Here is a 22,900-nt window from a genome sequence, read left to right on the forward strand (position 1 = left end):
TCACAATTGTTTTTTTGAGAAACACAACATCTTTTGTAACATATCCCAGAAGACTTCTTTCACCTGCTGGTTCCTTAGGGTGTAAATGAAGGGATTTAGTAAAGGGGCAACTGAGGTATACAGCAAAGCTACACCTTTGGATATAGTCACTCTTTCTTTTGCCGAGGGTTTAATATACATAAAGATACAGCTACCGTAAGTCATGGAGACAACAATCATGTGGGAAGTACACGTTGAAAAAGCTTTGGTCCTTTGCTGTGCAGAAGGGAATTTCAGAATGGTCTTAATGATGTGAGTGTAAGAAAGAATCACTAACACCAATGTGACCACAAGTGTCACCACAGCCAAGATAAAAGACATTAATTCTAGGACATGTGTATCTGTGCAAGAGATCTGCAGGATAGGAGAAGTTTCACACATAAAGTGATCAATTACCCTGGAAGCACAGAACTCCAGCTTGAGTCCCATGACCAAAGGGGGAAAGATGATTAAGAATCCAGTTAACCAAGAGCTGAGTACAAGCTGATAGCAGACTTTGCTGTTCATAATGATCTGGTAATGCAGCGGTTTGCAGATGGCAACATAGCGGTCATAGGACATGGCAGCCAGAAGGTAAAATTCTGTAACTCCCAGTAAAAGAATAAAAAATAATTGAGCTGCACAATTATTATATGAAATGTTTTTTTTTCTAGTCACAATGGTTATCAGGAACCTGGGAATACATACTGTTGTGAATAGGATTTCCAGAAATGAGAAATTACGGAGAAAGAAGTACATTGGTGTCTTGAGGCGAGGATCCAGCAGGGTGAGGAGAATAATGACTAAGTTCCCCATCAGGCTCAATGTGTAATTAAAAAATAAAAACAGGAAAATCACAATTTGCAATTGTGGGTCATTTGTCAATCCTAGGAGAATGAACTCTATTTCCATTGATTGGTTCTTCATTTCTCTTTTGTGAGCCTTATCAAATCTACATAGGAAAAGAGAAAAAGTGAAAGGATATATGTGAATATAATATAACCTATATATATTAATCTAAATATATATAAATGAGCCAAATGTATGTAAATTGACCTAAATATATAAATTAACCTGAATATGTGAACTAAATAAATATATATTAACTAAATATATGTTAAGTAAATGTGTGTGTGTGTATTTAACCTAAAGCAGAAAAAAGCATACATTCTTTAATTAATCCATTTCCAAATGTTTTTGACAGTCTGAAATTGCCAATGACACATAATTGCATGCTACAGTCACTTCTAAATTCTTTCTCATCTATTAGTTCTCTTTATTACAGTATTCACAATTTTTTTTCTGGAACTTGGAAATTTTTTTTGGTTAATATGCATTTTTGCCCATCCCTCCTGAATCAACTGTGCATCTATACTTTTAAAAAAGCATATGCATTATTTTAATGCATTTTCTATTATTTTTATTCAATCTATGCAAATGCACTAAGCTGGTTTGTCTTTATAGAATGAGTATCAGGGTGACTTTTCAAAACCAGGATTTAGGGTAATATTACAGTTTCAGTGTTGGTCAATCACTAAGGTAGTCTGATTTCTAGTAAGTAGATGCAGGCCCTAATTATAATAGTTTTGAAATTTTCTCTGTACTGAGAGTACATGATTATCATTATTAATTTTCTTGACTGGCTTTGCTATACTCAAATGGACAGTTGTTCTTCAGTACACATGACAAATAAAACAAAGCAAAACATGACAAAAACAAAAAAAAATAACATTTTAATTTTAAAAATTGTCTTTTCTTTGATTAATCTTTTTGAAATACATTCCTATATGTGTCTACATCATTTGGGGCACTATTTTTTTTACTTCCTTTATATCCCTTATAAAACTCTTGAATACATCATGAATTTTATCACCCCCTATCCTTTCTACATAATAAGAATAGTATTTACTTCCATGTTGTACTATCCCCGTTATGTTAAACATGTCAGTCTATGTTATTGTATGCATTACCTGTGGACTTTTAAGAGAAATAGATTACTAAACACTCTTTATTATCTTTATTCTTTTGCATTTGTCTTATCAATATTGTTAGTCTGTTTATTTACTACTATTTTCTTATTTGGAAAAAAATGCAGTGTGGTAATATAACCAATCTCAGGGAAGCTGGCTGGAAGACCGAAGAGAGTTCTCTTTTCTTTGTGAAGAGCAGGATGCCCTGGAGTGGATTCTCCCCCTAAAGAAAAGCCCATAAAAACAAACAAACAAAAAACAATTAAGAAAACCACTAAGATTTTTTTATGCTTAATGTGATTTTCCAAAGATGTTAGTGAATAACTGTAATGTTTTTAATAGCAACTGAAGACTTGCAGTTTTCAGCTACTATATGGTCACAAGCTTTTCTTGTAAAAATGTATGTTTCTGTCCTTGCTGTGACTCCCATCTTTGCTCCACCTCTGATATGAAAAGGTATGTGCTAGGAGTTAGTCATACAATTTCTATTACCATGTGGATCTAATAGACTGTTCTGGAACTATGTTATTTCAAATTATAAAGAAGAGTTGCTCGGTATTTTTTCCACATCACTTTAGGCAGGACAACACTTAATTCACAAAGAAAATTAGAGAAAATGAAACAGATGTAACTGTATATGAATTAAATAGATTACAATACCTGTTAATACACAACCATCTAATGACTCTACCACTAAACAAATTTGTAAAACTAAAAATTCAGTAGTCAAATTTAATTCCCTGAATTGGACTTATTATGTATTTGACTTAATTTCTGATTCTGAAGTTAAGTGAAAATTATAGTTTACTTAACTTCTTGGATCTATTATATTTATTATTCCCCTCTGTGTGCATGGAAAAGATGGAAGTTAACATAATTAATTATGATTTTATCTCTTTTATGATCATATTATATTATCTAATAGGGCAATTTATAAAGAATTACTTTTGTGAGAAAGGCGATGTGTACATACGAGTACTGTGTTTCTGTAAATAAATTCCGTATTCCTTCAATTCCATACTTACTATGATGTTCAGAACTCAGGTATCAATAATTTAATGGCCATCCATCTTTCATTCCACTTAAGTTGCATTTTTGTAAAATTTTGTTTTTATAATATGATCATCAAAATCTCAAAATAGATATTCTTTAAAACAAAATAAAAATTTTTTTAAAGCATCAACCAAAAAAATACTCAGGACATCATCTTATAAAAGATATGCAAGAGTTCCAAGAAAGAGACTCCACATTGCCGACTGTACTCTTATAAAATGCTGCAGGTTTATCATTTTCTACTTATACAGACTCAAGGGATCTACTGAAATTTAAAAAAAAGGAAGAAAAACTCTGGGGATCAGAGTTCCAGAAATACTAATTATTGGCAATAAAGTACCCATTGTAATCTACTTTAAATACAAGCTGAAGTGAAAGTATCCCAGAGGAGCATCATAAGTGATTTAGAAAAATCAATGAAATGTGTAACAGAATCGCGAGCAGTTGCTTTCAACTAGTTACAGAAGCAATTTTAGACTTTATTGTAAACTGTTTTTTTGGGGGTGTTTTGGGGGGGTTTTTGTTTTGTTTTGTTTTTTTAATTGGGGAATTGGGGGAGGGGAACAGACAAGTTGCTGTCGTTTTGTTCTTCAGTCTAGTTGTGGAGGACATCGCTTCACTCGCCCATGTTGGTGTTATCATTGCACTTTTCCTGGGTGAGGCAGATAGGTCGCTGGCCTCTGGACGGCCGCTCACGGTGGCTCTTGGCAGCTCACATGGGCTGCCAGCTGCTCACGCTGGCTGCCAGCCACACACAGTAGCTTATGGCAGCCCACTGCAGCAGGGGCTGCAGCGTCCGACGACGCCTGTGACTCATGGCAGCCTAGCTCCAGGTTGAGCTGTTGTTCACCATCTTAGCTGTAGAGGGCAGTGTCACTCTGGCCCCATGTGGGATCCGAACCGCCCTGTTACTCAGAGCTGGCGTCCCAAGCCAGCTCTTAACCAACGCACCACTCGGCCAGTCCTGTAAACTGTTTTATACTCTGGCATCTACTGGTGTATATATTTGATTTATATATAAAAATTAAGCATAATTTATTTTTGGATTAATAAGATGAGGTTTGAGGTGGATATGTGATGATTGTTTTTACTCCCTCAGTAAACTGAATTTTATCTATTAAAATACATTTTTATGTTAATACCCAAACCCGGAGACAATCCAATATTTATGAGCTGGTGAGTGGTTTAACAAATCGTGGTATATGCATACAATGAAATAAACTAATAATATATTAAAAACACAACTGAATCTTAGAAATCTTATCCTGAGTGAAAGAAGCCAGATACAACATCCACATACTCTGATTCCATTTCTATAATTCTTGAAAACACTAAACTAAAAACCTGATCAGTGGTTAAGGGCTGAGGATGAAGAGAAGTGGTTGACTACAGAAGTATCATGAAGCAACATTTTAGGGTGAATAAAACATTTTAAATCTTGATTGTAGTGGTGATTACAAACTATATATGTCAAAGTTCATCAAACTATATAACTCTAAAAGGTGAACTTTTTTGTAGTTAAATTCTATCTCAATAACCTATCAAATGTATTTGGATGTAAAATCTCTTTTTTATTAGGCAATTGAGAAGATTACATAGTTCTATACATTCCAATATGATAACCATTGGCCACATCTCAATACATACATTTAAATTTGAAATAATGAATATTAAATTAAATTTTCAGTTCCTCAGTCACACTAGTCACATTTCAAGTGCTTAATAGCTACAGGTGGCTAATGGCTACCATATTAGACAGCAGTGACTTAGGTAATTGATTTCTTTTTTTTTTTTTAAGATTTTTATTGAGGAGTTATTGGAACAGCGCTGGGGAATTGGGGGAAGGGGAACAGACAAGTTGCTGTCCTTTAGTTCTTCAGTCTAGTTGTGGAGGACGTTGCTTCACTGGCCCAACTTGGCACCATCATTGCGCTCTTCCCCAGCGAGGCAGATCAGTCACCGGCCTCTGGACAGCCATTCACTGCGGCTGCTGGCCGCTCACATTGGCTGCTGGCTACATACGGTAGCCCATGGCAACCCACTGCCACAGGGGCTGCAGCCTACGCCGTGGCCCGCGACTCACGGCAGCCCAGCTCCAGGTTGAGCTGTTGTTCAGCATCTTAGCTGTGGAGGGCAGTGTCACTGGCCCTCATATGTGGGATCTGAACCAGGGCCCTCTGGCTTCCCAAACCAGTTCTTAACCATCGCGCCACTCGGCTGGCCCAGGTAATTGATTTTTAAATTAGTCTTTTGTAATGTGCATTTAATTATATAAGTTTTCTGTAAACAGGTCTTTACTAGACATCTCATAATTTTGATAGGCCATATTTTATTATCACATAGTTAAAAAATTTCTCTAATTTCTTTCTGATTCCTTTTTTAAGCAATTGGCTATTTAGAAGTATATTGCTTAATTTTCAAATATTTGGTGACTTTCTAGTTACTTCTTTGTTATTGATTCTTAATTCCACAATAATTACAAAGCATACTTCCAAGAATTTAATCCTGTGGAATTTTTTGAAACTTCCTTTATGCTAAACTCAGTCAGTTTTGTAAATATTTCTTGTACTTTTGAGAATATTAGGTATTTTGAACTTGGATGCAGTATTTCTTATTTATCAGGGGGTTAAAAGAACAAAGCTTAAGTTCTTTTGTATTTTATTTAAAAAAATACATTTGATAACAATTTAGTTATTGTAATTTTTATCTGTGTAAGGAATAGAAAATTTTCACAAAAGAGAGAGAAATGTGGACGTTGTCTTCCCTTGACCTTGGATATAGGTGGGGGGAAAAAGGCTTCCCTTAGAATTTCTATTCTCATCCCTATATTTAGATATATTTGGAAGTAGACTGCACACTCCTCCTAAATTTCAATACCACCAACTCAAAATTTGCATAACAGTGATTCGGTCCCAGTGATTAGCATACACCATCCAGCAGCTGCAAATGCCGATCCTCTTAGTAGATCCTCTTAGTAGTACATATGTATACACAGGTGTCATTCTAAAGAATGTGACTTCACATCATAATAAAATATCTCATAATATATGCATGTCAGGTCACCAAGTGGTAACCAGCAGAAACAATAAACTGCTGACCACTCATAAAAATTATAGATGTTTGAAGAATCACAGAAAGTCTTTTAAATAATGTGTAAGAGCTTAAAGAAATAAAAGAGAGTAAGACAATTTAATGGGGATAAGAGACTGTTGAAAAAAAAAGGTTTAAAAAAATGGACTTACTGAAATGAAAATAAAAATCACTAAAATAGAGTTTTATATATAAGTTAAACAGCTAATTGATATATTTGCATCAAATGCATCAACAGAAAAATAATTCTCAATAAACTATTTAGAATACAGTGTAGAATGGCAAGGTAATGAAAATATGAAAGAGCTCACAAGACACTGTATGTATAATGAGATGTTCTAACATACGTCCGATTGGTTATCCAGGAGAACAAACGTAGAACAGGGAAAAAGAAACTTAAGAGATAATTGCTGCTAATTTTCCATAATTGATAAATGGCACCAATTTGCATTTTTAAGAAACCAGATAAATATTAAGCAAGTTAAATGACAAGAAATCCATCAGTAGCGAGATCATGAATAGGAATCCATAAGTAAGAAACTGCTGAAACTGCAAGGATAAAGGGATGATCTTAAGGGCCATCAGAAAGTAAAGATAGACTAGCTACAGGTGGTGAATAACAATTCAACAGCAACTTTGTGATACAAAGATAATTTAATGATATCTTTAAAATATGGAGAAAATATTAACTAAAAATTAGACGTGTATATGTGGCAAAATCATTGTTTATGAACCAGAGCTTAAAGGTATTTTAGGCACAGATGTAATTAGGAAAGTTTCTCAAAACACCTCAGAAAGTAATGATAAGCCAGAAATCAAGAGTCAACAATGCAGCCAGAAATGATTAGTATTTGCAATACATAAAAACACCCCTGTGAAACCATAAGGAGTAGATAAACAACCTACATAAAACTGGCTGAATTTTACAAGGCATGAGACATCTGAACATGAATCTCAACTTCTTTTCTAGTTAGGAAAATGTTTAACATCACTTACTAGGAAAGTAATTCCAGAGAACTTTGAATACATATTTTTCAACCCTTACATGGAAAACAGCTGGAAGGAATTGGAAATATGAAAAACATGTGCTTGACATTAATTGACAAGATAAGATGGGGAAGAATGATCAGTGCAGTATACATGGAATAGAGAGCCAGAAAAGAAGAATCGCCTTTGGGCCTCATTTTCCCCAAGGGAAATACTGATTCAGAAGTGATAAGTGTCATGCTAAACGAAATAAATCAGACAGAAAAAGCCAAGAACCGTATGATTTCACTTATATGTAGGATATAAAACTGAAAGCAACAAACGAACAAGACAAACAAACAAACTCATACACACAGACAATAGTTTAGAGGGGGGGGAAGGGAAGTGGTAGAGGAGGGTAAAAGGGGTCAAATATATGATAATGGAAGGAGAATTGACTGGGTGGTGAACACACAAATGTACACTTGAAACCTATATAATTTTACTAATCAATGTTACCCCAATAAATTTAATAAAGATTAAAAAAAAAGAAATGATGACTGAGAAACAGGAAAGCTCAGTGTTTTTTTACTGATTCCAGGTTCAGGGACACAGGGAAGACTGCATCAGAGGAGACTTGGTGAATACCTCTAATTTGAGTTGAGAAACTTTAGTAGGCAGACCCTCACAAGTATATACAGTTGAACTCAAATCATCTCAGTACATGCATTTGGATTGAGATTATCCTGGATGACTAAGGGCCTCAGGTACCTGACAAAATCAAACTTTATACATTTCTGGGGGAGGTGTTATCCTCTTAAACCACATTTGTTTTTCAATTACACATCAAATGAATACAGGGGAATAAACTCCGTGGTGCTGGATTGATGTATTGGTGTGAACTCGTTATTATATAGAGAGATTATAGAAACTAATATAGGTATAAACTTCTATATATGTATATGCATGTATGTACATATGTATATATCTAAATCTATCTACACCCCTCTGTATATATTTTATATATATATATATGTAAATGTGCATACATGTATGTATAAGTGTGTGTGTGTGTGTATGTGTTTAAGTCCGTCCACTGTGAGGGCCTCGGAGTGTGATTACTAGTAACAGTGAGTGCATGTAGCACCCAAGCACCTAGATCTTGGTTTTGCAATAACTTTTCGCTATAAAAACCAGGACTTCTTGAAGAAATGGCTGATAACAAGGTTGGTCCAGAAAAAGTACAAGATGAGAATGGAGCACTTTGTGGTGCCAGGAAATAATGAAGCCCTCAAAAATCAGTGGGGCTTACCAAAAAGACAAGGGAACAATTTTGAAGGGACTTACACTGGCCAAATCTGGGGCAATTTAGCATCAAAATAAATAATAATAATGAATAAAGATGGAAACCATGAGTCTGTAATGATATAAAGTAATCTATAAATTGGAAGTTTTATAAAGATTGAGATATTTACATAGTATTTAAAGTATCTATACAAAGTACTTATTAATTACAAAAGTTAAAGAGTAGCTTTATGGTAGACAATCCTGTAAATACCCACACTAATTAAGAAATAAAACATCATCAATAATGGGAAAAAATGAAATAGTATGATCTTTGATAGGATTTCATGAGACATCATCATTTCTGTGATATTCCTGCCAAAGTTTAATAAATTGAATATAATAATGGAGAAATTCAGACCAACACTGAGAGACATAATATAAAATTTCTGGAACATAATTTTCAATAATGTTATTGAAGGTTAAGGAATGACTAGGGAGGTAATCCAAATTAAAGCACACTAAAATACAATAATTAAATGAAACATGTCATTTTAAACTGTATTCTTTTTTCTATAAAGGAAAATTTTTAGACAATTGGTGAAATTTGAATAAGATTGGAGAATTACATGTTAATAGTGTATCAATGTTAATGTTCTGATAATTATGGTTGTATTGGCTTATCTAGTAAAATATTCTTTTTTGTCATATATATGCTACTGTATTGAGTAGCAGATGAAGCATCAAATGCTTCAAGGATAAAAGATCCTCATTGTGTACTTCTTATTCTTTTTCCTTATTTTTTATACTGTTTTAAAATAATGAAGAAACAGGGAAACATTTAAATTCTGCCTCCCTCATCCCAATTTTGGGGGTGGGTCACAATCAAGTTAATTGATTGACTAGTCAATTAACTAATTGACATATTGACTAATGAAAATGAGAAAGGTTTCTTTTTAGGGTAAACTCTCTTACAAGTAGAATTGGCCATATTGTCCCAGTGGAATATGAAACTTGTTGGAGTTAAGTATAGAGTTTAAATTATTTCTGGTTCTCTTTTGGGAGAATGTCCTTTGGTTTTATAGTTAAAGTAATTCACAGTGATTTTTATTTCCTTCTTTCTTTGTTTTCTTATCTCTCTTTTTTTTTTTCATAATTGGTATGTACTGTCACCAGTCTCCAGAGGGCATTTCTTTTTCTTTCCTCTTTTTACTTCAATTAATTCCCTTGTGTATCTTATGAGATAAATGATAAAACTGTGGCTTTTGTTGGTGTTCAATTGGAAGCAGTAATTCTTTATTACAAAATTTAGGTTCTCTTCATATTGAGATATTTCCCCAAACATCTTCTCATTTAGAGCATCATATTTTCATTTAAAACTTTATGGAGATCATTTTTATTTAAATATATAAGAAAATACAGAAAGTGAATCTTATCTTCCATAAAAGAGAATTCTAATTGAATTATCTGTAATGTTTAGGTCCTATGATTTTAATGAGTATGAATGAAAGTGGAAGATACTGGCAGATGTATATAATTTCCAGATTGCCTATCTGTTTTTGAATCCTTCTCCAGAAAAGCATTGAAATTAAATTTCCTCTTGAATATTTAATAATATTATAGAGGAAGCTATTCATCATTTATTTTTGACTCTTGCTTCTACCATATTCCTATAGAGGGGAAATTATATTAATATATCCTACCATGGTAAGTCACTTATAATTTGGAATAAATATCTAGATCATAAATGAAAGAAATTCTGCAAGTACAAGTCAGGTAATATCCACTGACTTTTGAATTGTTATTTATGTTTTTATGTAGGTTGGATAATACTTCCTGATAAAATGCAACTGATTATGAGAAGACTGATGTATTTAAAACTAAAGAAAATTAATAATTAAGTGAAATGATATAAAGAAACAATGGAGATGTACTACATTGGGACAAAATAACAAATGGTATATATTAAAGTATTTCAGTCATACAGAAAATACATAACTGATTATTCCTATATCTTCCATATATTTAAAAAGCATTTTGATGAGCTAAGGATTTTTGAATAAACATTGCAAATTGACACTGGTATAATTATCTAGATGTTATACTTTTTCAATAATTTATGAAATATACATAGAAAATACACTTCAAGTAATACGTTTTCTCCATGTAAAACATTGAAACAGAATTCAGCTAATCTGGAAATAATCAGCTCAAATTTAAATTATCTTTGAAGTTCAAATGGGGAAAAAGAATTTAACAGTATAAAGATAACTGTGGCTTAAATGGAACAATTAGAGACTGCTTAGGTTGATCTGTAATGTAATTTTAGGTACTGTCTGTCTTACCAAATTGAATCAACCTTTCAAACTTGTTTACATTTCTGAATATGTTTTTTTCTATGTCCGTAGATTTTTTAAATTCCTGTTATTTCCCCTATTGGATTTGTTTTCCTATATCTACTTAATAGGACTCAAATCTGAAATGAAGAACCAGTCAAGAGAGATAGAGTTCATTCTTCTGGGACTGACTGATGACCCACAACTGCAAATTGTGATTTTTATATTTCTCTTTCTAAACTATATGTTTAGTGTGATTGGTAACTTATCCATTATCCTCCTCACCTTGCTGGATCCCCGCCTCAAGACTCCTATGTATTTTTTTCTCCGAAATTTCTCCTTCTTGGAGGTTTTGTTGACAACAATCTGTATTCCCAGATTCCTGATAACCATCATGACGAAAAACAAAATTATTTCCTACAACGGCTGTGTATCTCAGTTATTCTTTTTCCTCTTACTGGGAGTTACAGAATTTTACCTTCTGGCTGCCATGTCCTATGACCGCTATGTAGCCATCTGCAAACCTCTACATTACCCCATCATTATGAGCAACAAAGTGTGCTACCAACTTGTACTCAGTTCATGGACAGCTGGCTTTCTGATTACCTTTCCACCACTGGTCTTGGGACTAAAACTGGAATTCTGTGCTTCCAAAGTCATTGATCATTTCATATGTGACACTTCCCCTGTGCTGCAGATTTCTTGCACAGACACTCATTTCCTAGAATCAGTTTCATTTGTCTCAGCTGTTGTAACCCTCGTGGTCACATTGCTGTTAGTGATTCTTTCCTACGCATATATTATCAAGACCATTCTAAAGATCCCCTCCGCTCAGAAAAGAACGAAGGCTTTTTCCACTTGTTCTTCTCATATGATTGTCATTTCCCTTTCTTACGGTAGTTGTATCTTTATTTACATGAAGCCATCAGCAAAGGAAAGGGTGACTTTATCCAAAGGTATAGCTGTTATCTATACCTCGGTGGCCCCTTTACTAAACCCTTTCATTTACACTCTAAGGAACCAGCAAGTGAAACAAGCCTTCAAGGATACACTCCAAAAGATTTTCTTTTTCTTCAAAAAGTGAGGAAAAATTTTTATATTAAAATCTTGGAGAAAAAAGTAAATAAAAATTTTTATGCATTTTTACTTAATCTGCTCTTGGATTAGCCTTCTCATAAAACTTTAACCCAAACTTTTTTTAGCACAATGCACCTTTCCCTCCTTCTTCTCCTTATGGTTAGCATTCCTGTCTGTGCTATAGTAAGTGTCCTTTCTTCAAATTATCAACACAAATATTAAATTTCATTTACTCTGTAAGACATAGTACTGACCTCCTTAAAAAACTATTTTCATTATATATTAATCATAAGAGAATTTTATAAGCATAAGTATAGCAACATGAACTACCCCTGGGGGTGTAGGAAGTGCTTCAGGTATCACTAGCTAATATTACAAGCCTAATAATTCAAAAATGTAGACTTTTGAGCCAGTCAGCCAGGGTTTAAATCCAGACATAAACATATGAGCCTGATCAGGTTTCCCAAATTCTTTGTTGGTAGGTTTCTCCAGTTGCAAAATAGATTAGAATAATAATAATTCTTATTTATAAGGTTATTTTGAGAATGAAATAAGACAGTATATGTAAAGTGATTCTAGATCTGCATCTGGCCCAGACAGAACTCTCAATAAATGTTAGCTGCCCTTAGGGAGGAAGGTTTCCTCTGTTGAGACAGTATTTAACAAGACAAGAAAAAAAAAAGTAGGCTTCAAATCATAAAAAGCTTGTATGTCCTAACATGTACTAAGACTTTATCTGATAAAGCTACAGACCTGAAAATTTGGAGTGAATAAGATTCACCTACCTGATTAGCTTATTTAAATCAAAGTCCATATTCTCATCCCTAAAATATATATTCAATTTACCTGGAGGGTAGTATAGAAACATGGACTATAGGTGATTCTGAGGTAAGTGGTTCATATGAGAGTTTTTTTAATCTAAGACTATGTGATCGGATGTTTGTTTTAGAAATATTGTTCTATTAACTGTATTGAGAATGCATTTTTAGATGTTGGAGTCAGGAAGACAAGTTAGAGGGCTAATGTTTTAAACTAAATGAGTTACTTGACAGCTAAATTGTGATAGTGGCAAAGATGGTCCCAGAACAAACTGAGGGGAACTGGTAATTGTTTGCTTATCTGAGATAAGTGAAAGGAGCTTTTTAAAAAAAATCAGTTGCTTCTTCTTGGGACTTCCTCTCTGCTCACCCCTGCATATACTCACTCAGATATTCAACGCCTTTTAAGAAAATAGTAGTATTGATATCCTGTCAGATTTTTAAAATGACCTACAAAGAAATCGCTAAAATATATAGAGTTCCATATTGGATATAATATACTACCAGAGAAATATAGGTAAAAACTCATTAAGGTATTTGATGGCATAATGACTATCCATGTAGTCCTGAATAGAAATAATTTAAGTTCAGATTTATGTTCTGATTCAATTTATAATTCTTAAGCCTACACTGTTTTTCCTCTGCTTTTCTATGGCAAAGAGAAGGGAGTGAGTCTATGTTATTATATTCAAAGCCCTGAAAGTTTCTAAAGTTTAAAGCTCTTTAAAAACTACCAGACTCTTATTAGATATGTGATTTGTAAATATTATTGTGCATTCTTTGGGTTATATTTTCAAATTTAAGTCTAATTTATCTATTTTTTTGTTGTTGCTTGTGCTTTTGGTGTCATATTCAAGAAACTATAGCCTAATCCAAAGGTACAAATATTTATCGTTAGGGTTTCTTCTAAGAATTTGGAGTTCTTGTGCTCATATTAAGGTCTTTGATTTCTTTTAAGTTTATTTTTGTATATGGTGTCAGGTAAAAATGAAAGTTTTCTTTTGCATGTAGATATCTAGTTATCCCAACATGAGTTTTTGAAAAAAAAAACCCAAAAACTGTTATTTTTCCCATTGAATGATCTTGGCACTCTTTTTAAAAATCAATTGACCATAAATGTATGGTTCTATTATAGGTCTTTCAGTTCTATTCTATTGATGTATGTTTATTATAATGCCAATATCACACTGTCTTGATTACTATAGCTTTATAGTAAGATTTGAAATTAGAAAGTATAACTGTTTTTGTTTGTTTGTTTCTCTTTTTCAGTATTGTTTTGGCTGTTCAAGGTCTTTTGCAATTCCATATACGTTTTAAGATTAGCTTGCCCACTTATGCAAAAAGAACAGTTGAAATTTTTATAAGAATTACATTGGACCTGCAGCAACTTGGGAAGTATTGCCATCTTAATTGACACTGTTAAGTCTACTGTCCATGAACATGAGTGTCTTTTTATTTATTTAGGTCTTCTTTAATGTCTTTTTAAAAAGTTTTCTTCATTTTCTTTGTACCAGTATTGTATTTCCTTGGTTAAATTTATATAAAATAACCTTTACGTCTGAACAATAAAAAGACAAAAATGCAACAAAAAATAAGCAAGTAACTTGAGTGGATGTTTCTCCAAAAAAGATATACAAATGGGCAAAAAGCACATGAAAAGATGCTCAAAATCAGTTATTAGGGAAATACAAATCAAAACCCACAATGACATGCCACTTCACAGCTGCTAGGAGAGCTTGCAATATATAATAACAAATGTTATTGATGATGTACAGAAATTAGAACCTCATACATTCCTAGTGGGGATGTAAAATGGTGTAGCTACTTGTAAAACAGTTTGTCAATTCCTCTAAAAGTTAAATATAGAGTTACCATATTACCCAGCAATTCTACTTCTAGGAATTGAAAATGTATTTGCACACAAAAACTTGTACAAAAGTGTTCATAGAAGCATTGTGCATAATAGACAAATAGTGGAAATAACCCAAATATTCTTCAAGTGATGAAAGGATACACAAAATGCAGTATATCCATACAATGGAACATTAGTAATCTATAAAAAGGAATGAAGGGCCGACCGAGTGGCGCATTGGTTAAGAACTGGCTTGGGACGCCAGAGGACCCCGGTTCGGATCCCACATATGAGGGCCAGTGACACTGCCCTCCACAGCTAAGATGCTGAACAACAGCTCCACCTGGAGCTGGGCTGCCACGAGTCGCCGGCGACGGCGTAGGCTGCAGCCCCTGTGGCAGTGGGTTGCCATGGGCTACCGTGTGTAGCCAGCAGCCAGCGTGAGAGGCCAGCAGCCGCAGTGAGCGGCCGTCCAGAAGCCGGCAACTGATCTGCCTCACACGGGAAGAGCGCAATGATGGTGCCAACTTGGGCCGGTGAAGCGACGTCCTCCACAACTAGACTGAAGAACAAAAGGACAGCAACTTGTCTGTTCTCCTTCCCCCAATTCCCCAGTGCTGTTCCCATCCCCCCAATTCCCCAATAAAAATCTTAAAAAAAAAAAAAAAGGAATGAAGTACCGATACATGCTACAGCATGGATGAACCTTGAAAACAATACTAGTGAAGAAAGTTAGACACAAAAGTTATATACAATCACATATTGTGTGATTCCATTTATGTGAAATGCCCAGAATAAGCAGTCCATAGAGGCAGAAAGTAGATTAGTGGTTGTCTAAGGCTGGAGGGAGGGGAGATGAGGAAACAGCTCTTTAATGGGTATGGAGTTTCTTTTGGGGGTGATAAAAAATATTCTGGAATTATATAATGGTGATGGTTGCACAACATTGCAAATATAGTCATGCACCACATAACACCACTTAGGTCAATGATTGACCACATATACAATGGTGATCCCATAAGATTATAATGGAGCTGAAAAATTCCTATTGCCTAGTGACCTCGTAGGTGTCATCACATTGTAGTGCAACACATTACTCACTATTTGTGGTGATGCTGATGTAAACAAACCTACTGTGCTTGCTGTCAGTCATATAAAAGTATAGCACATAAAATTATGTACACTACATAATACTAGATAATAATAATAAACAACTCTATTGCTGGTGTATGTATTTAATACTTTTTTTTAAGATTTTTATTGGGGACTTGGGGGGATGGGAACAGTGCTGGGGAATTGGGGGAAGGGGAACAGACAAGTTGCTATCGTTTTGTTCTTCAGTCTAGTTGTGGAGAACGTTGCTTCACTGGTCCAAGTTGGCACCATCATTGTGCTCTTCCCGGGCGAGGCAGATCAGTCACCGGCTTCTGGACGGCTGCTCACTGCGGCTGCTGGCCGCTGGCTACATATGGTAGCCCATGGCAACTCACTGCCACAGGGGCGGCAGCCTACGCTGTCGCCGGAGACTCACAGCAGCCTAGCTCCAGGTTGAGCTGTTGTTCAGCATCTTAGCTGTGGAGGGCAGTGTCACTGGCCCTCATATGTGGGATCTGAACCGGGCCCTCTGGCATCCCAATGAACCGGGCCCTCTGGCATCCCAAGCCAGTTCTCAACCAATGCGCCACTCGGCCGGCCCTGTATTTAATACTTTTTATTGTTATTTTAGAGTGTACTATTTCTACTTATTAAAAAAGTTTACTATTTCATCTTTTCATAGTGCCATGTGCGACAACATGGATGGATCTTGAGATTATTATGCTAAGCAAAATAAGTCAGACAGAAAAAGTCAAGAACCATATGATTTCACTCATATGTGGGATATAAAGCTGAAAGCAACAAAGGAGCAAGACAAACAACAAAGAAACAAAAACTGATAGACAAAGATAAAGTTTAGTGATTACCAGAGGGTCAGAAGGGAGGGCAATGGTTAATGAGGGTAAACGGGGTCAAATATACAGTGATAGAAGGAGAACTGATTTTGGCTGGTGAACACACAATGTGATATATAGATGATGTATTACAGAATTGTACACTTGAGACCTATGTAACTTTACTAATCATTGTCACCCCAATAAACTTTAATTAAAAAAAAAAAGTTTGCTGTAAAACAGCATGTCGTGTTATGCCAGAAGCAGCCTCATACATCTCGTGTTCACCTGGTCTACTCACGGCATCATTTTCTCAAGTTGTTTTGTACAGGTTTGTAGCCTAGGAGCAATAGGCTATACCATTTAGCCTCGGTGGATAGTAGGGTATACCACCTGGATTTGTGTACATGCACTCTATTATGTTTACACGACAAAAACCACTTAAGGACACATTTCTCGGACTATATTCCCATTGTTAAGTGGCACGTGACTGTATACTACAAACCACTTAATTGTGGGTTTTTAAATGGTTAAAATGGTGAATTTTATGTAACATGAGTTTTATCTGAATTAAAACAAAAACATTGCCAAAGGGAAATATTTTTTACCTTCATGTTTTCAGAAACTTTCTCTTTACTGTACTTTTCCCAAGAAAATATTGCAGGATAGTGACGTAAGAGGAAAAGTAATTTATTATCAGATTAATAAAGAAATTTGACATGACACTATATTATTATCAAACCTATTACCATTAACTAAAAAAATACCCCTTTATATTGTTTAATGCCCAGTTCACATTAAAATTTCCTTCTTGTATCTCGTGTGTACACATTTATATGTGTGTGTGTGCATGTAGATTGGTTACTGTCTTTTGGAATACAGCACTTTCTGAATTTGATTTATTGCTTTCTCTATGTATAAATCTTATTGTATTACATCCTAAGAAACACACCTAGTGATGCCATGATTATCATTGGCTTCATGTAGGTTCTGCCGATTTCCCCTATCGAAATGGTTTTAGCTTCTTTTATGAATGTTGCCATTTGTTTTTCCCTTAAGTGTTTTATTATTTCATTAGGTGTTGAAAAATGTTTATTTTCCAATTTTATCTTTTATTCTCTCTACATTAGCCAGAATTATTCTGTAAAAGAATCTTTCATCATTTATTTAATTACTATAGTTATTTGTATAAGAAAGGAAAGATAAATTTGTCTTTCCTTGTATTTATCTTTTTTTTCAGAGGAACATAAATGTTTACAGTAGGCTTTCTTTTCTCATGAATTCATGAATGTCCATATATTTCAGGTCTGAGTCTGGAAATGAAGTTCATTTTATGGCATATGAATAGGCAATTGTTTTGGCATTATTTGCTGAGGACTATCCTATGTCTACTACATCACCAGAGCAGAAATCTTGACACAGAAAACAATAACAGAAAAACAGTAAAGACAAAAAACAATATTTGAGAAGATAAATATAATTAATATACTTCTAATTAGAATCATCAAAGAATAAAATGACAAGGCACAAATTCCTGATTTCAAAATTTAGAAATATGATATTGGGAAGGAAAGTTTTCTCCTCTACTTTTCTAGGTTCTTCTGTCTAGCCCAGGGGTTGGCAAACTGTGGCTCGCAAACCACATGCAGCTCTTTGGGTATGTACATGTGGCTCTGAAGTAAAATTGAAAATGAAAATAAAACTATCATAGTTCTATTTATAAAATTTTTAAAGAGTGTTATTCACATAATGGTGATTTCATTTGTTTTATAGGTCTCACAAAATTTCGAGGGACAGGATTGGCTCTTCCATCTCAAGTTTGCAGACCCCTGGTCTAGCCTAAGAATTAAATTGGCATAAGAGAGATTAACAGGAGAAAATTAAATTTAAATTTACAATATATGTACATACCGGAGTCCATAAGAATATGAGGCCCATAAGCAGGCAGTCAGGCAATTGAGGCTTATATATATTATTCTGAGGCTTATATATACTATTCTGAGCTAAGGAGAAAGGGGTGGGGGGCCTTGGGACTTCAAAGAAGAGGAAGATAACTCATAAGGAGGTGGGAAGAGCAAATATTTGGTAAACAAATGTTTGCCTTGCCATATGGAGAAGTCTTTCTTTTTTTCTATTATATAGTAGTTTCAGGTATACAAAACAACGTAATGATCAGACATTGACACACCTAACAAAATCATAACCCCAACAAGTCTACTACCCATCTGACACCATACATAGCTGTTACAATACCATCCACCATATTCCCTATGCTGTACTTTACATCCCATGCAATATATATATATATATATATATATATATATTTAATTATGGTTGACATTCAATATTATTCTATACTTATTCTATACTAGTTCTATACTAGTTTCAGGTGTGCAGCACAGTGGCCAGGCATTTACATAATTCATGAAGTGATCCCCTTGATAAGTCTAGCAACCATCTGACACCACACATAGTTTTTACAGCATCATTGACTATATCCCCCATACTGCATTTCACATCTCCGTGACTATTTTGTGACTACCAATTTGTACTTCCTAATCTCTTTACTTTTCCCACCTAACCCCCAACCCCCTCCCATCTAGCAAACATCGTTTGTTTTTCTGTATCTATGTTGTCTGTATCTGAGTCTATTTCTGTTTTGTTTGTTTGTTTATTCTGCTCTTTAGATTCCACATATAAGTGAGATTATATGATATTTGTCTTTCTCAGTCTGACTTATTTCACTTAACATAATTTCCCTTAGGTCCACCCATGTTGTTGCAAATGGTAATATTTCATTCTTTTTTATGGCAGAGTAATACTCCATTGTATAACTGCACCACAGTTTCTTTATCCAATCGTCTATTGATGGGCAGTTCAGTTGTTTCCATATCTTGGCTATTGTGAATAGTGCTGTTATAAACATAGGGGTGCATATATTTTTTTGAATTAGTGTTTTGGATTTCTTTGGATAGATACCCAGAAGTGGAATTGCTGGATCATAAGGTAGTTCCATTTTCAATTTTTTGAGAAACCTCCATACTGTTTTTCATAGTGACTGCACCAATCTGCAATCCCACCAACAGTGCAAGACTTCCCTTTTCTCTACATCCTTGTCAATACTTGTTTGTTGATTTATTGATGATAGCCATTCTGACAGGAGTGAGGTGGTATCTCATTGTGGTTTTTATTTGCATTTTTCTGATTATTAGTGATGTTAAGCATCTATTCACATGTCTATTGGCCACCTGTATGTCTTCTTTGGAGAAATGTCTCTTCATGTCCTCAGCCCATTTTTTAATTGGATTGTTTGTTTTTTTTGGTGTTGAGTTGTATGAGTTTTCTATAAATTTTGGATAGTAACCCCTTGTCAGCTGCATCATTGGCAAATATCTTCTCCCATTCAGTGGAATGTCTTTTTGTTGTGTTGATGATTTTCTTCTCTGTGCAAAAACTTTTTAGTTTGATGTAGTCCCCTTTGGTTATTTCTTTTGTTTGTTTCCCTTCCCTGAGGGTTTGGAGAAGTCTTACTTATGTAAAATAAAGCTATCTTTGGTAATAGCTGCCTTCCTGGTACAGGCTTTCTATCTAAGTTATTTAAGGCAGTCAAGGAGGAAGTAAAAAGCTCTTCTTGAGTCTGTAGGGCATTGGTTGTCTTCAATTGATTAAAATTAGAATGAGTGCTATTTTTGTAAGAAAGTAGAATTCACAACTATTTTTATTATTTATAAAATATTAAGCAATTGTGATTAATGGAAATAATTGTTTTGTAGAAGTCAACATTATAGGTCTTCTGTGGGATATAAAGATGAACATAACCATTCCCAAGGGAAATTCACTAAGAGAAGAGTTAAGAGGCTATTGATAAATACAAGGATGGCTTCCAGAAATCCCTCATGGTCTATCATGTAGCCAAGATGCGACCTGGACTTTGTCTTGTTCCCAGGAGATCAGTGCATAACTCTCTTCTGAGGTCAAAACAAGTAGATTAGAAATTTTGAGCTATAAGTGCAGCCAGAGGGAAGCCAGATCCTACTTTAAGAATATATACTCATAATACCCAATGTTGTCTTATGTTTCTCTGTTTTCTCTTTAAATATTACTTTCTTAAACTTCTAGATCAATATTATTAAAAAGGACTATAGTATATTTCTACAACTTTTTAAGGTTTATGACATTCCATTTCCAGTTCCTGAATTATTTCCCTTGAACCATTAATGGTTATAAAATAGAGAAAAAAATAAAATCAAATTTGATTAGTGTGAATTTGCTAGTGTCTGGCACAGGAGCAATGATTTTGAGTTCTATCCTTCAAGGCGGAAATTTGACATCTAAAATATGAAGGAGGTAATTCACAATTTTGGCAAACCAAATCTACAGAATAGTATATCCAGTACAGTTGGGAATTAATTGGTAAGTTAGGACGAGTGGGAGATATTTTCTTATACACTTCTGAAATATTCTAATGGACCAGTGGTTTCATGTAAAAAGATAAATTTGGAGCAGAATTACAAGGGAATAAAACACTTTTTCATGTTCAAATGGAAAATTCACTAGGTGACAGAGCTGCTAAGATCTGAGGCAAAAGGGTACTTTTCCAATTTGTACTTCAGTGAAAAATGAAAAATAGATAAATATTGCATGTGCCTTTAAGCTTTTCCAAAACTAAAAATGCTTCTATATATACATTTCTAGCAACTCACAGAAGATGTCAAACATTAATGATTTTGATGGAATTATAAGAAAAACCAATAAGTAAGTGAATATGTTCTCTGTTTGTTAAATAAAATAATTAGGTTATTTCCTCTATCTTATAGTAAATATATATTGTATTTATAAATATAAATAAATAAATAAATAAATAGTAAACATATTTATATTTATATAAATATATATTTATATATTTGTAAATAAATGTATAGTAAATATATAGAGAATGTGTTCGTGTTATCTTGATAATCACACCTATAAATATTAATATTAAAGATAAAATTAATACATAAAATAATTAAAAATAAAAATTCTATTTTATTTCTTAAGAAAATCATTAATTGATTTCTTATATCATAAAAAGTATAATGGGTTGTTACTTTAAAAGGTCTTCTAAGTTTCACTTTTACCTTTTCATGGAATTAAGGTCATTCGTTTCTGTTTTTAGGTGGTGGTAACTTCTAATAAATACAGGACAGAAAGAAAGAAAAATGAATATTTCATATGCTTGTTTCAACAAAAATGTAAGATTTACATAAGTTGGACAAAACAAGAAGTATTGATTTTATTTACCATCTCTCAATGATATGATTTATTGTATGAAGATTTCCCAACTTCTCATATAAGAGAACTAGTAAAGCAGGACTCACAAATATGTATTAAGACATAATGCAAACAATAGATAGTCAAAATAAAATAAAATTGGCATGAATTACAGAAAATGTTTTAGAATTTTATCAGTGATGATGATACTGATCATGACGAATTATATCTTTCATCTCCTCCCTTTAATACTTTTCCCACCTAAATATCTTTAAAATACGAAAGAGAGGGTGAGAGTGGGAGAGAGAGAGAGAAATGAACATGAACCACACAGTGATCACACAGTTTGTCCTCCTAGGTCTTTCTGATGATCCTGACCTTCAGATTGTGATTTTCCTCTTTTTATTTATCACATATATACTAAGAATCACTGGAAACCTGACTATCATCACCCTAACTTTGGTGGACTCCCATCTACAGACACCTATGTATTTCTTCCTCCGGAACTTCTCTTTCTTAGAAATCTCATTTACAACTGTATGTATCCCTAGATTGCTAGGGGCAATTATCACCAGGGATAAGACTATTTCCTATAATAACTGTGCAGCCCAACTATTTTTCTCTATTTTCATGGGGGTGACTGAATTTTACATTCTAACTGCCATGTCCTATGACCGCAATGTTGCCATCTGCAAACCCCTTCATTATACAACCATCATGAACAGGAAACTCTGCACCCTCCTGGTGTTGTGTGCACGGCTGGGAGGGTTTCTGACCATTTTCCCACCCCTTATGCTTCTCCTCCATCTGGATTACTGTGCTTCCAATGTCATTGATCACTTTGCATGTGACTATTTTCCCCTTTTACAACTGTCTTGCTCAGACACGTGGCTCCTGGAAGTAATTGGATTTTATTTTGCTTTGGTAACTTTGCTATTCACTTTGGCATTAGTGATTTTATCTTATATGTACATCATCAGGACTATTTTGGGAATCCCATCTGCCAGTCAGAGAAAAAAGGCTTTCTCCGTTGTTCTTCTCACATGGTTGTCATTTCCATCTCTTATGGAAGCTGCATATTCATGTATGCTAATCCCTCTGCAAAAGAAAAGGCATCATTGATCAAAGAGTAGCTATTCTCAATACCTCTGTTGCTCCCATGCTCAACCCCTTCATTTATACCCTGAGAAACCAGCAAGTAAAACAAGCCTTCAAAGACATAGTCCATAAAGTAGTATTTTTTACAAATAAATGA

General features: G+C 34.2%; 3 protein-coding genes across 3 annotated transcripts; 2 read left to right on the forward strand and 1 right to left on the reverse strand.

Moving 5' to 3' along the window:
• LOC109391806 (olfactory receptor 6C6) lies at window positions 1-945 on the reverse strand. The gene has a single exon (XM_019659676.1). The coding sequence runs from the start codon at window positions 943-945 to the stop codon at window positions 1-3; it is 945 nt and encodes a 314-aa protein (XP_019515221.1).
• Window positions 946-10,862: 9,917 nt separating this feature from the next.
• LOC109391807 (olfactory receptor 6C6-like) lies at window positions 10,863-11,801 on the forward strand. The gene has a single exon (XM_019659677.1). The coding sequence runs from the start codon at window positions 10,863-10,865 to the stop codon at window positions 11,799-11,801; it is 939 nt and encodes a 312-aa protein (XP_019515222.1).
• Window positions 11,802-21,966: 10,165 nt separating this feature from the next.
• Window positions 21,967-22,900, forward strand: LOC109391811 (olfactory receptor 6C3-like). The gene is given in 3 exon segments (XM_019659681.1): window positions 21,967-22,672; window positions 22,675-22,770; window positions 22,773-22,900. Coding segments are annotated over 3 exon segments (930 nt in total).

The sequence above is a fragment of the Hipposideros armiger genome, unplaced genomic scaffold, assembly GCF_001890085.2.
Source record: "Hipposideros armiger isolate ML-2016 unplaced genomic scaffold, ASM189008v1 scaffold_303, whole genome shotgun sequence".
Taxonomy (NCBI): Eukaryota; Metazoa; Chordata; class Mammalia; order Chiroptera; family Hipposideridae; genus Hipposideros; species Hipposideros armiger.